Below are 14,781 nucleotides of genomic sequence, written 5' to 3'. Positions count from 1 at the left end.
AAGTCAGCACCATACCCGCTCTCATGGGTTTCACCAAAGTGGTAAAACATCTAAGACCTGCTCCACTTCGGGCTTTCCTCACACATTAAGCTGACACGCCACGATATAACTGGAATACTGTTCAAAGTAGCACAAAACCCAACTCACTCACAGACCCACTCACCGACCCTCTCACCGACCCACTCACCGACCCACTCACCGACCCACTCACCGACCCACTCACCGACCCAACCAGGGTCAGCAATATGTAAAATAACAACCATTTATTTCCTTTTCAGATGAGCTGCGCCATCTGATGGGGACAGAGACAATTCGTATTGGTGTTGCCAGAGTGTTCGACATGTTCCAGCACAAGAACTTAAATCGAAGACTTGTGTACGTTTTTCTTGAAGGAGTACTAGAGACTTTGTTTCCGACCAATAAATTCCCAGAACTCTTACGAAAGCTCCATTCTCGGTCCAAACGAGTTAAACCCGGCCAATCAGAATCTTACTCCGAACCCAGCAAGGAATCAGTGTTACGACAACGGTCCGTCAGACGATGATGAAGCCCATCCTCGACGCAACTGTCTCAACAACTTATCTCTCACCTTCAGAGTCCACTATTTTATATGATCAGTGCGTTATTTATCAGCTGATAACATTTTTCATGGTTCGTACTTTGATGCAATTAACACGTGTAGTGCTTTCATTGAGATTATCATGAAGTGTCCAAGTTCTGGAGAAACTTAAGCACGAGGTCATCTTCAAGATCTGGAGCTTTTTTCCAGATTGGGTCCTTCGTGAAACGGAATCGGTCACTCGGAAGAGTAAAGTTACATGCAGGTTTCCACAGGTGCAACAAGATTATTCCCAGTGTTAAAGCTGTGGTGCCAACCCAAGATCATTGCTACCACTGTGCTGACACAGACTGTACAACGGTCTGAAGAATTTCCATCTTGGCCAACTGTCTGGGAATATTTTTCTAGGCTCTGATGGTCATTTTGGAGAATTGTGAAAATGGTTAAAGACATACTTTTTGTTTGTTTACATTTGTTTGTTTATGAAGTTTGGTTGAAGTTATCATGACATAAAGTAACCAATTGCTCTACATTCTATTCATCACGCTGTTTGTGTGATAGTACAGGAGATGTAGTTTCCAGTGGACAGACAAAACATTTCAGCCTTCACCTGCTGCTTCTACTCATCGGACCGGAATAGCGCCATCCTCGGGTTTCTCTCGTTACCATGGCGTCCAAGACATGACCAGATCTTCATGCGTCATCTTTTGTGGAAGAAACAGTCAGCAACTCAACTGTGTTCCGCATAGAATGCTTTATTTATCGTTTTATTTTGTGACATTATTGTTGAAGCAGATAACTTGAAGCTGCCAAGCTTTAAGAACATGGGTGTTTAGGAACATCGTTGATGTGAATGTAAGGTCATCAATGTTCCCTGACAAGCATCGAACTACTAAAGGGAGAATATCGTAAGGAATTGTAAGGTCACCAGTGTTTTGTGACATAAAAATATTGATGCAAAGTTCAGAACAAGATTAACAAAGATTCTGTGAATAGTTCAGGGCCAAGGATTCAACTGACCAATGGCACAGGGTTGACTCGAGAAGAGGGTTTTTGTGCGTGTTGCCAGACACTTGAGCTTGATTCCAAGGAAGGATGGGTAAAGTATGTTCTTGGTGTTGCTAGGGACAACTGTGCTGCATCCAGTGTAGAACCTCACTTGCTCATGAAGCAAAGCTGTTCGAAGAAATCACAAATGAGGTCGTCAGAGATTCAAGTCCATTCTGACACATTTGACAGATTTAAGTCTGCATCAAGTCAAAGAATAAAGGAAGAAAACTGTACTGAACCCCAAAAGTTCGAGATCATGAATATTTTTGGAGATATATCCGCACAAATATTCATGATTCCTCTCTTTTTTAGTTCATTATATTTCAGGAAACGGACTTCTGAAAAGAAGAACGTTAGTCAGCTTCAAGTCTAGTCTAGACAGTATTGCAAAGTCCAAAGCTTGATGAAGCAGACAGCGTGCCACAAAGACCCTCTACAACAGTGGCTACACAAGGGGCAGTATTATCAGCACTAATAGTCCTGGTTGTATGGTCTGGGTGTCAGTTGTCCATAACAAACAATGCAACATCGAATATATAGTTCCAGATGTTTTAGTATTATCATGACTCATCGATCACTTGTTACAGCCATAGTCGACAGACTGGGAGGCCATGGTTGTCGGCCAGATGTAAGACTTCCTCACAAGTCCATTTGTCATGTTGCTACCATTTTGAAAATATGTTTGTTTCTATGCCAGGTATCACGTGTTGTTGAGTGTTGCCTTCACATAGCTGTGTACTGTCCCAAATGTTTTGTATTTGTTACAAATTTGCTTCAAACAAATATTATTACTTTTTTAATTCATATCTATGCCAATCTACAATAACTATTAACAAGGACTAAAGTTTAATATTCACTGGTCATTTTTTTAGCCTTACACAATCTGCTCCAAATATCAATGTCTTTTTTTTTCAAGTGATATGAAGATTGTTTATGGTATAATGGTAGCGCTATTTTTCAGGGCATTATCATTTGCAGAAGCCTGAGGTCTTCCATTAACTGCCCGACAAAGGAGTGCAGTTGAAAAGACCAAGGGCTTCTGCAAATGATAATGCCCCGAAAAAATAGCATTCCTGTTATAGCTAAAGTGGATAGAATTTGTTATCAAATAAAAATCAACAACATTATCTGTTTTGAAACATTTACTGCAATCAACACACAACGAATGTCACTGACTTACTTTTACAAATATGAAAACGTCACAGAACAAACCAGATGATGTCGCTATTGAACATCAATATGACATTACCTAATGGCCCGTCGTCAAGCAATAGGAGGGCATCATCAAGTTACAGTGGCCCGCTCATTTCTGATAATATGTGGGCTGTTTAATGAAAATTCTATCCATTCTACCTATAATGTTGCATACCATATTCGATGTAATAAGCGCCCCGCTCTAATAAGCGCCCACGGCGATATTTGCTGATATATTGGCTAGTAAACAATCCTAATTAGCACCCCTTCCGATTGATCAATGTACACAAGACTTATTTATTCGCGTATATGCACACTCGTGTGTTATATGCACCCTTAATTATGGGCAATCTGGAAAAATATATCTGTCATACATAAACATTTCATGCTGTCACCATAAACCACAAAATTTATCTTTCAACTCTGTTTTTTTCCACCAAAGTAATATTCTAACAAGAGTGCCCTATTTCTAATTTTGAGAGCGCCCTGGGCGCTCGTTACGTCGATTACGGTATGTCAAATTGAGACGCTCCACTTTTGGGCCCAGGGCACCTGTCAATTAGTTCTAAAATTATGCCAAGATGTAGTCCATGTTTGTTATCAGTTGTCAAGGTCAAGGTTGATATCAGATTTTATCCAAATCATTCAGCATTAGAACTTTACAGATGCCATTCCACCATTTCAAGTATATTCCTGAAATGTGGATAATGAGTTCAAGTTCTCAGACAACTGAATAGTAGCTTTCTCAATACTATACAGTAGCGACCGTGCAGTAGTTTCTAGACACACGTTCTGCTTCTCCTGGACCACTCATCAAGGGCAGATAACTCTAATTTGTTACAGAACATTCTCTCAATGATAGTTGTATGTGGTTCGATAGCCGAGTCAGCAAAAAGGAAAAGGGATATCTAACTAGTCCAACCCTCCACAGATAAATTGATGTTGCCCTGGAGGCAAGTCATATTGTTAAATAGATTTTATTTAAAAGGTCAGAGGGCAACTACATGGCTGTCATTTCATTTACGGAGGTGTTTTGTGTTCCGAAGCGTTCCATGGGAAAACTGATGAATATTGCTGATAAAATTTTAGGTTGAGATGAAGATTTTACATGCCATTTAATTCAAGGTTTTCCTTTCAGTCACCGAGGAGCAGTGTGGCAGATGATATCCCTGCCTAGCGAGGATGTACACACTACGCTCCATCCTATCTGCAGTGTTGTGAGGCATACTGAAGATATTTATTTCCATGTATACATTAATTTATTCATTGTAGATATATCAAGTCAATATGGCCATTCAGTTGATGGCTGCTTGAGAAATTCAAGCCCTGTACATAGACCGGCAAATACTCTCCGTATTTGACACAGAATGGTGAAGCTGACAGACCTGTCTGCGAGTGATAATCATGAATATATGTGTGACACTGTAAAATATACCTATACTCACAAAGAGGAATCTTCCAAGCATTGTCATGGGCTATTCCACGTTGAATGTGAGGGAATAGGGTCAAGGGAAATGAGTTGTGATATTTTCTCCTGTGTTCAGTGTATGTTGTTTGCACATTCATCATTTTCATTGTGTGATTTTTCACCTTATTTTCACCTTTCAAGTACACCTCTTGTCTTTTCTTCTATCTTCTATTTGATACTTGTACTTAACATTGTTGCCTCTGTGAGAGACTAATTGTAAAGTTTGTTTTTGAGTGAGTGAGTGAGTTGGGTTTAACGCCGCTTTTAACATTATTCCAGTTATATCAAGGCGTGTCAGCATGTTGTGGGAGGGAAGCCCGAAGTGATGCAGGTCCCAGACGTTTACCACTTCGGTGAAACCCACGAGCACGGGTATGGTGCTGACAAACCTAGAAACATAATCGGGACGAACTGGGATTCGAACCCACAATCATAGATTTCTGGCGTGCCCAAGGGACGCAACTCTGCACAGCGAATCGCGACGACTGGGCCACCCGTGCCCCCCGTAAAGTTTGTTAGGTACTTAAGGGCACCATATACCAATCAGACTGAAAGTGACCAGTCCGAATTGTAGGTCGACTCAGAATAGTTCAGGATGCTGTCAAACTTCATGAACAGTGCTTCACCGAATTGCACTTAAATTCAGGGTAGAATAGGTCTGTCTTCAGCAACCCATGCTTGCCATAAAAGGCGACTATGCTTGTTGTAAGAGGCGACTAACAGGATTGGGTGGTCAGGCTCACTGACTTGGTTGATGTATGTCATTGTATCCAAATTGTGTGGATCGATGCTCATGATGTCAATCACTAGATTGGTCCAGACTCTATTATTTACAGACCGCCGTCATGTAGCTTGAATATTGCTGAGTGCGGCATCAAACAACAAACAAACACAAATATCATGCAGGTGAGGAGAGTTCAATAAGTAATCTCATTTTGGCATAAGTTGGTATGGAATGACTAACACTGGATGACAAGTTTGTAATTTAATGGGTTGGGGAAGCCTTCTGATTAGAGTGTTGGCTTGCCATGCCGAAAACCTGGGTTTGACATGGGTGCAGTGTGTGAAACCCATTCCTAGTGTCACCTGCCATGATATGTCTGAATATTGCTAAGTCAAACCAACTCACTCACACGCTCATCCAGCAGGGAAACTATTTCAAATTTGGATGTTTAACATATTGTCTGTTATTAGTTTGCTTACTGACCCAAAATATCCCTGGGGATTCTGAGTTAGAAATGGCCCCTGGCAATAAATTTTTGTTGTAAGAGGCAATTTAATGGATCTTGTGGTCAGGCTCGGTTACTAATGTTTGAATGAGTTTCATTGTACCCAACCAGTTTGGATCGATGCTCATAATATCAATCACTGCCTGGTCCAGATTCAGTTATTTGCATCCTGCCGTCATATAGCTGGACTGTTGCAGAGTGTGATGTTAAAAAAAACTATACCACAATAAACCTGACTAGATTCAGCCTGTGTTTGAAAGTATGACTAGTCCTTGCGAAAACATGTCAGCTACTCCAAAAGTCAGACTGTTTTTTCTACATAATTCTTTCTCTCTTTTTTTTACATATGTTTATTCCTATTTTTATCCTACCTATTTATAACACTAGATTATGGATACATATTCCCCAAGGGCAAGGTCGTCTTTGCTATATATATCATCTTATCTTTACCTTTCAACTATGTATTAAAGGTTTGGGTACCAATCCAAAGAGTGGTTTCGGTACCTATATGTCCACCCTGTCAAGATCTTTCCCGGGTATATTTGCACAGTCAGCATATTTATCTCAACCAGAATCATCGTCCACTAAATGGAGCAGCTTGACCTACTTACAACTCTGTGTTATAACAGTATTCTAACATCATAACGTTCAGTTTCTAAATGTTCATGCTTTGAGGATCGTAATACGACTTCGATCTTCGATAAATATCATTTAGCTGTAAATGCTAAACGTTTACGATCTTTCCCACTTCAGGCTTTCATCCCAAATCAATCAGACATGCCCTGATAAAACTGAAATACTGTTCAAAGTGACATTAAGTCCATCTTACATCAACTGCCATGAGTGTGACTGTTTTAAGGATAAACAATGACCTGCTGTCCTTTCAGATGTGCTTTGCTTTGACTGTCCAGCTTTATCTGAATTTGCGAAGTTTGAATGTTTGAAATATCTGTAAAATTGTTTTGGATAAAGTTTTTTTTTGTGAAAAGAAGAAAGAAATAAGTAAGGCAGATGACGTAGCCATGGCTGTGTATCACCTTATTTTCAAACATAATTGTCTTATTTTAGGGTATTATGTGTAAATATCTTATATCAAAATAAGTATTTATTAATTTGCACAAATTATAAATTTGTATAGAGAAGTCAGCTTTATTTATTGTTTCTTAGGTTTTGTTCATATTATTGAACAGTTACGAGTATCATTAAGCTTATATGCTCCGTCCATGGTAGCTTGATGTTGTATGTTACCCTAGCAACAAGTGTGTAGCTCTAACTATGTCTGCTTGTACCTTAGCAACCAGTGGGTAGCTCTAAATATGTCTGCTTGTACCTTAGCAACCAGTGGGTAGCTCTAACTATGTCTGCTTGTACCTCAGTAACCTGGATGTCATGCCAACAGTTGTACCCTGTGACTTGTTGGTCAAAGGACTGGAGGACAACTCGGATATTAAATTAACAGCACTATGTGATTCCTGTAAGAGTTCTCTTCAATGCTGAAAATTGCAGAGTTAATTAGGATTCTTCTACTGATCATTTTGGAACCTAATTCTTAACATTACCAATGAATAGTTTAAAGTACTGTAAGAATTATTTTGCAGTGTTGTGCAGGTTGCATTTAACACTCTGCTCTGTTAGTTGATCTGAAATAATCACAAAATGTTGTATATTCTTTCATATCAACAATTCAATATTGACAATGTCTATATGAAACGAGGTTAAACATGTTATTGTTTCCTTTTATGATGATAATGCAGTGAATAGAAAGTATTCATGACTTGGAGAGTATTTTGAATTTATTGACTTGCGTGCAAGCTGGTCCCATCATGATGGGCCTGAGCATGTGGCTCCTAACAATCCACAAGCTCATCTGTAGAGGGATTCAATATTTATAATCTGAAAGGGAGCCTGAGATTTTTGTTAGAGACCTGATATTTTGTCAGTCACAGTTCCAAAACATACAAACTTCTTTCGAATACAATACCCTCTATTATATCAGTGCCATATACTTGTATTTTCAACAGAAGGCCTTTTCAATGTCAACTGTCCATAATTAGTTGTGCAAGTAATAGTATATTGCTTCCAAAAACATCATAATTTTCAGGACATCCAACATATCCAGCACACAATATTTTTTCAAACATGGGCAAAATATAAAAATTTCATTTACCATAGAATGCTTTATTCTTAATCAATGCACCCCACTCCTACAGAATATCAAGTGGCTGGTCCAAAGTAAACACAACTCAATGTACCCATCATATCAGGCAGAATCTATAGGGTGGTTTGATATGCATATTAATGACCATCTTTGGCGGACCAAGATTTGCACTGCAGCCTCTCGGTTGTGGACTTGCACTGTAGTGAATACATTCATGCTGTACAGATCATCTAGGGCATCTGAGTGGTGACATTGAAATATGGATGGACCGTTAAATTATCAGTGTTCTTCTGTTTTTTCTCAGGTACATGCTTTTATTTGTTCATATCTGCAGAAATGCAATTATTTTTAAAATTAAATTGTTTTAGGATTTTCACATCAATATTTCTCCTACTTTTACTTAGCTGTATGTTTCTTGGACCAATTGTATTGGGTGAGATGAATTGTGGATGTTCCCAGTTAACGCTCTCTCTGCATTTCTATCTTTGGAATAATCTATGCATGAAACAGATTAGAATAGCATGAAGTATCAATTTGTTTGGTTAAGTACTGGCAAGAACATGCTTTTAACTGTAATAATGCAAGTCATAGATTCTGTTGAAGAGCAGATATGTATGGCACTTTCAGCTGAGCTTTTTCACCCTGTGTGTGTCAGGGTGTCAGTGATGGAAATATCCTCCTGCAGTTGCTAGAACATAGGGTTAACATGTGAAACACAAATATTGTGAAACGTGAACACTTAACATAACTATAGGAGAGCTCACTTCCTTCATCACACTACATGCTGAGGTTATCTTTGTCCTTTCAACAAACCTCTACAAGGAGGTTCTGATAAGTCCTACTGAAACCTGACTTCTCATCTTCCCTCTTCTTTCATAATCTTGCTGCATCAAAACGTTGAAATTAATTATCATTCTCGGATTTACTCTCACAAATTTTGGCAAAGTATGTTTCATTTTCAGCAGTTACATCTCTTTAAAGTTGTTTTCATTTTGAAAAACTAATTATCATCAGATATAAAAATTGTTTATCTGGAAATGACTTGATGGTGCTTGATTCTTCAGTGCCAGCAAATTCATGTATCATGATGCATTCATAGATAACCAAGATATTTAACCTGTGATTATTCAATGATTAACTTAAGTGATCAGGGAATTCATTCACTTACATATTAAACTCTGAGTCATGAAATTAAATAGAAATTCTGTATATTTCAACTTTCTGTAACCATGGCAACATGATATTGATAGTGGAGTACTCAGGATGATTATGCCTCGTCTGTAGTTATTTTCAGTGACAATCCACCTACATCTACATTCCAGGTATCGCCATGACTGTACATTTTGTGTATATTTGCATATATGATTGTGTGTATGTTTCGCTGGCTATCATCCATTGTACAAATCATGCTGCCAAGTAGAAGTGAATTGTTCTGAAGAATGAAAAAACCTGATGACCCAAGGTTCAGTGATCAGTTTGGGAAAAACATCATAGTATCTCTACAGATTTGGTGACGTGAATTGTAACGTTTATTTTGTTTTAGGAAACAGACACGTGAGAATCGGTGCGTGTATTAATACTTGTGGAGAAAACTTTTTTTGGAAAAATTAGTATTTTGAATTCCTACATTGAATTGCCAATTATTCAGTGATATCAACTGGTTTTGACAGAAAATTTTGCTAAAAGGAAATAAATGATATATATCATCATATACTACTAAAAAAAAGCTGAGGACAAACTCTTTCATATTACTATAGTAAATCTGCCATATGGGTAGCCACAGATAGATTAAGCCTTGAACATCTCTGAGAAATAAAAATTTTTCCTGTGCCATCTTCAAATCAACAAATCATTCAAGGTCAGGTTACTCTTTCGGAAAGGAACAGTAGGAATATGTTCTTCGGGAAGGGTAATTTATTATGGATGTGGGGGCGGTCGGGTAGCCTAGAGGTTAAAGTGTTCGCTTGTCACTCCGAAGACCCGGGTTCGATTCCCGACATGGGTACAATGTGTCAAGCCCATTTGTGGCCCCCGCCGTGATATTGCTGGAATATTACTAAAAGCAGCGTAAAAACCGTACTCACTCTCTCACTATTACGAATATGTAAGAATGTTTTGATGCATTAATGTATTGAAAATAATTACCCTCATGAATGCTCATATTTTTTTATGACCCTTGTACATTCTTTTCATGCCTCTCCCTGGAAGAAAAAAAACTATGGTAATATGAAAGAATCAGGTGGTCCTTAACTTGTTTTAAGTAGTATATGTTAGCCTGAATCAACATAAGAGATACCTGTGCATGCTGTCACATCATTGTACCATCGGGGCGGTCGGCCATCCTAGTGGTTAAAGCGTTCGCTCGTCACGCTGAAGACCCGGGTTCGATTCCCGACATGGGTACAATGTGTGAAGCCCATTTCTGGTGTCCCCTGCCGTGATGTTGCTGGAATATTGCTAAAAGCGGCGTAAAACCATACTCGCTCACTCACTCATTGTACCATCACAAGTCGTAGAGACAGTTCAATTATCACTTCTACATGTAGATTCATCAGAGCTTGTTATAATTTATGTAAGTGACTGAGGGCACATCACGGGTACTTTATTTCAAAATGTAAAACAAAATTGGAAGGGCAATTTAGGAAATACTATTCTATTACAATGCATAAAAATAGGTCTTATGTACAGTTTGATTAATTTATATGAATCTGAAATTAAACCTTATTTTACGATATGAGTATTATTGGACAAATTATCATAAAATTAGAAACAGCGGACAAAGTTTGCTATTACTTGTGGGAATTAATATGTACAGTATTTGGCAATAATCTCACGAAGAGGAAATGATGATATTTTATCCCTTACCATTAGTGTTAGACCGCTGTGGACCCTGAGGGCTTGCTTGTTATTACTGTTGCCAGACAGTCGTTGATTTGCTATACTTGTTTGTTATAGGAGCCACAGCTCCTCAACAGAGTATATGTTTTTATTTATGTATGTATGTCTCTTATGTTGTTGTGCAAGTTTTCAGGTCATTTTATCAAAATACTGAAATAAACTGATGCAAAAATAATCACTCATTTGTACTCTTTTTTTAAAAGTGCTTTGGCCAGATTTGTGTTTTTTGCCCTTAACTTCAGGTCAGTGGGGGGCAAAGTAAAAGTAAACACACACTTTACTTCATGGAGATTCAGGGGGAAACCAGTCCCTAGTACCCAATACTTGTTAGAACTCACCCATAGGGATTCAGGGACAGAATAGGTCCCCAGTACCCAATACTTGTTAGAACTCACCCATAGGGATTCAGGGACAGAATAGGTCCACAGTACCCAATACTTGTTAGAACTCACCCATAGGGATTCAGGGACAGAATAGGTCCCCAGTACCCAATACTTGTTAGAACTCACCCATAGGGATTCAGGGACAGAATAGGTCCCCAGTACCCAATACTTGTTAGAACTCACCCATAGGGATTCAGGGACAGAATAGGTCCCCAGTATCCAATACTTGTTAGAACTCACTCAGTGGGATTCAGGGACAGAATAGGTACCCAGTACCCAATACTTGTTAGAACTCACTCCTTGGGATTCAGGGACAGAATGGATCCCCAGTACCCAGTACTTGTTAGAGCTCACCCATAGGGATTCAGGGGCAGAATAGGTCCCCAGTACCCAATACTTTTTAGAACTCGCTCAGTGGGATTCAGGGACAGAATGGATCCCCAGTACCCAATACTTGTTAGAACTCACTCAGTGGGATTCAGGGACAGAATAGGTCCCCAGTACCCAGTACTTGTTAGAACTCACTCCGTGGGATTCAGGGACAGAATGGATCCCCAGTACCCAATACTTGTTAGAACTCACTCAGTGGGATTCAGGGACAGAATAGGTCCTCAGTACCCAATACATGTTAGAACTCACTCAGTGGGATTCAGGTACAGAATAGGTCCCCAGTACCCAATACATGTTAGAACTCACTCATTGGGGTTCAGGGACAGAATAGGTCCCAAGTACCCAGTACTTGTTAGAACTCACTCCGTGGGATTCAGGGACAGAATAGGTCCCCAGTACCCAATACTTGTTAGAACTCACTCCATGGGATTCAGGGACAGAATAGGTCCACAGTACCCAATACTTGTTAGAACTCACTCCGTGGGATTCAGGGACAGAATAGGTCCCCAGTACCCAATACTTGTTAGAAATCACTCGGGGGGGGGGGGGGGGGGGTTCTGAGGCAGAATTGGGTACTAGCGACCTATAGCGCTGAACCTATAGTTCACAATCTCACTCAGTGGGATTCAGGGACAGAATAGGTCCCCAGTACCCAATACTTTGGAGAACTCACTCCGTGGGATTCAGGGACAGAGAATAGGTCCCCAGTACCCAATACTTGTTAGAACTCACTCCATGGGATTCAGGGACAGAATAGGTCCCCAGTACCCAATACTTGTTAGAACTCACTCCATGGGATTCAGGGACAGAATAGGTCCCCAGTACCCAATACATGTTAGAAATCACTCGGTGGGGTTCTGAGGCAGAATTGGGTACTAGCGACCTATAGCGCTGAACCTATAGTTCACAATCTCACTCAGTGGGATTCAGGGACAGAATAGGTCCCCAGTACCCAATACTTTGGAGAACTTACTCAGTGGGATTCTGAGGCAGAATAGATCCTCAGTACCCAGTACCCAATACTTTTTAGAACTCTCAGTGGGATTCAGGGACAGAATAGGTCCCCAGTACCTAATACCTGTTAGAACTCATTCATTGGCAGAACAGACCCCCATTTGCCAATACTTGTTAGAGCTCTCAGTGGGATTCAGGGACAGAAAAGATCCCCAGTAACCATTTCTTGTTAAAACTCACTCGGTGGGATTCAGGGACAGAAAAGATCCCCAGTACCCAGTACTTGTTAAAACTCACTCGGTGGGATTCAGGGACAGAAAAAATCCCCAGTACCCATTACATGTTAGAACTCATTCATTGGCAGAACAGGCCCCCATTTGCCAATACTTGTTAGAGCTCACCCGGTGTGATTCAGGGACAGAAAAGATCCCCAGTATCCAGTACATGTTAGAACTAACTCGGTTACAATATGTAATATCATCTGGTTGGTTATGTCCTTCTCCGTGGTCCTGTAGATAGAGCGTCTGCCAGGAGAGCAGAAGGTGGGTGTTTCGATCCCCAGCAGTGTCATGCCAAAATACGCTAAAATATGGCACTTGTTGTTACCCTGCCTGGCGCTCGGCATTGAGGGGATAAACTAGTACTGGTCGGAGTATACTGTGTCTGAGTGGGGTATTCGTATTAAACAGAACACTGGCTTTAATCCAGACTAGTACAAGCAGATACACACACGCAGGTGCGCTCGTCACTATATAAGCGCAAGACACTTATGGGCGCGATCCATTTCACCACCTCACATCACCTGTTAGGTTCAGTATTTGCAGGCTGCCATGAAGTAGCTGGAATACTTCTGTTTGTGACCTAAAACATTCGTTCCCTCGCCCTGTGCAGGGCATAAGATGGGACTGTTTGTTTGTTTGTTTGTTTGTTTGTTTAACGTTGCACTCAGCAATAGTCCAGCTATACGGCTGTCTGTAAATAATCGAGTCTGGACCAGGCAACCCAGTGATTGACATCATGAGCATCGATCCACGCAATTGGGACACGATGAAATGCATCAACCAAGTCAGCGAGCCTGACCACCCGATCCGTTACCACAAGCCGTTTTACAAGTCGCCTTTTACGGCAAGCATAAGTTGCAGAAGACCTGTTCTCCGGATCTTCACCGGTCAAGAGGCGACTGACGAGCGGAGTGATGACCTAAGGACGGAGTTAACATGATTTCAACTTCTTAATTATTTCAATGTAATGATTCGGTACAGATGCTGGACATTTTATATGTCAAGCAAGCTTTACTACCATCTGTCACGAAACGCATTGGAATGATGAAATCCATAAGTCGACAGTATTCCAGTGAATGGTTGGCTGGTTGGTTGGTTTGTTGTTTAACACCGTATTCAGCAATATTCCAGCTATACGACGGCGGTCTGTAAATAATCGAGTTTTGACCAGAGAATCCAGTGATTGATATCATGAGCATCGATCCACGCAATTAGGCCAGTGAATGGGTTAGAATTGGTCTTCAGCAACCTTGCCGTAAGAGGTAACTAACGGGATCGGTTGGCCAAGCAAGCATTTCATAGTTGGTTCTAATAACAGGCCAGAGTTACTGATGATCTAGTCTGACCTGGAACCAACAGGGAGGCCTGTAAAGGGCCTTTACGCACGTCTCACTTATTGTCGTAAAAATGAAGCGATAACTACTTTATTTTTGTTTTTATTTTTTTTCTCCTTGATTCCGGATATTCGAATGTCGCCGAACCATCTTCCCGACCCAAAAGTGTCCCTTTTAGCCTTTATTAAAGGCTTGCGAAAATTAGACTTTGACATTTAGGCTAGAGAACACGCTTGCCTCGGGAAGATGCGAAAATATTCTGTCGTGGAACGTATTGTTTTGCTCTTGAGATATCAGTCACTGTTTGTCGACGAAGAGATTTGTTTATTTACTAACTGCCCAGATATAACTGTAATCGAGACACACTCAACAAAAGAAGGAACCACTGATATAAATATAAACAGATATGGATATCGTGTACCATAGTTTAGATCATGCTGTGGACAGGCTCGATTATGTACAGGTTGTAATATGGCTACCGACTATGATGTAAAACGGCAAAGCAATTCCATAATCATCATAAATCTCTACTTAAAACAGACCATTTACAATTCCGAATGCATCATATGCATGTCTTTAGGAATCACTATCAAATAATTATGATACCGGGTGTTCGAGAAAAAGTGACACCCGTCACAACACATGCAAAATCAAGGTAATCGTTCATCTGAAAAAAAAAACACGGGAACATAATTATGTAAGTCAAAATAGAGAACTGCATCGGAAATCATTTTGGTCACTGATGCAGTGAATGTAATTTGTAAATGTCTACCATAAAACGTTTTGAAAGCTTTACCGAGGCCTTGAATATTTTAGATATAACCTGATCAAACAAGTTTTGAGTCGTTTGACGCACTGAAAGAACAATCAACATGGCTGCATT

General features: G+C 40.1%; 1 protein-coding gene across 2 annotated transcripts in view; it reads left to right on the top strand.

Moving 5' to 3' along the window:
* LOC139464891 (sorting nexin-13-like) overlaps positions 1 to 2,857 on the top strand; it is a 57,159-nt gene extending 54,302 nt beyond the window's left edge. For both annotated transcript variants that reach the window (XM_071246467.1, XM_071246468.1), the window contains exon 27: positions 279 to 2,857. In XM_071246467.1, the coding sequence (XP_071102568.1) occupies positions 279 to 544 (266 nt within the window). In that variant the 3' untranslated portion in view covers positions 545 to 2,857. The remainder of the gene's footprint in view (positions 1 to 278) is intronic.
* The last annotated feature ends 11,924 nt before the right edge of the window (positions 2,858 to 14,781 follow it).

The sequence above is a fragment of the Haliotis cracherodii genome, unplaced genomic scaffold (genome assembly GCF_022045235.1).
Source record: "Haliotis cracherodii isolate W230 unplaced genomic scaffold, xgHalCrac1.p SCAF_17, whole genome shotgun sequence".
Classification (NCBI taxonomy): domain Eukaryota; kingdom Metazoa; phylum Mollusca; class Gastropoda; order Lepetellida; family Haliotidae; genus Haliotis; species Haliotis cracherodii.
This window is presented reverse-complemented; position numbering and strand designations above follow the sequence as displayed.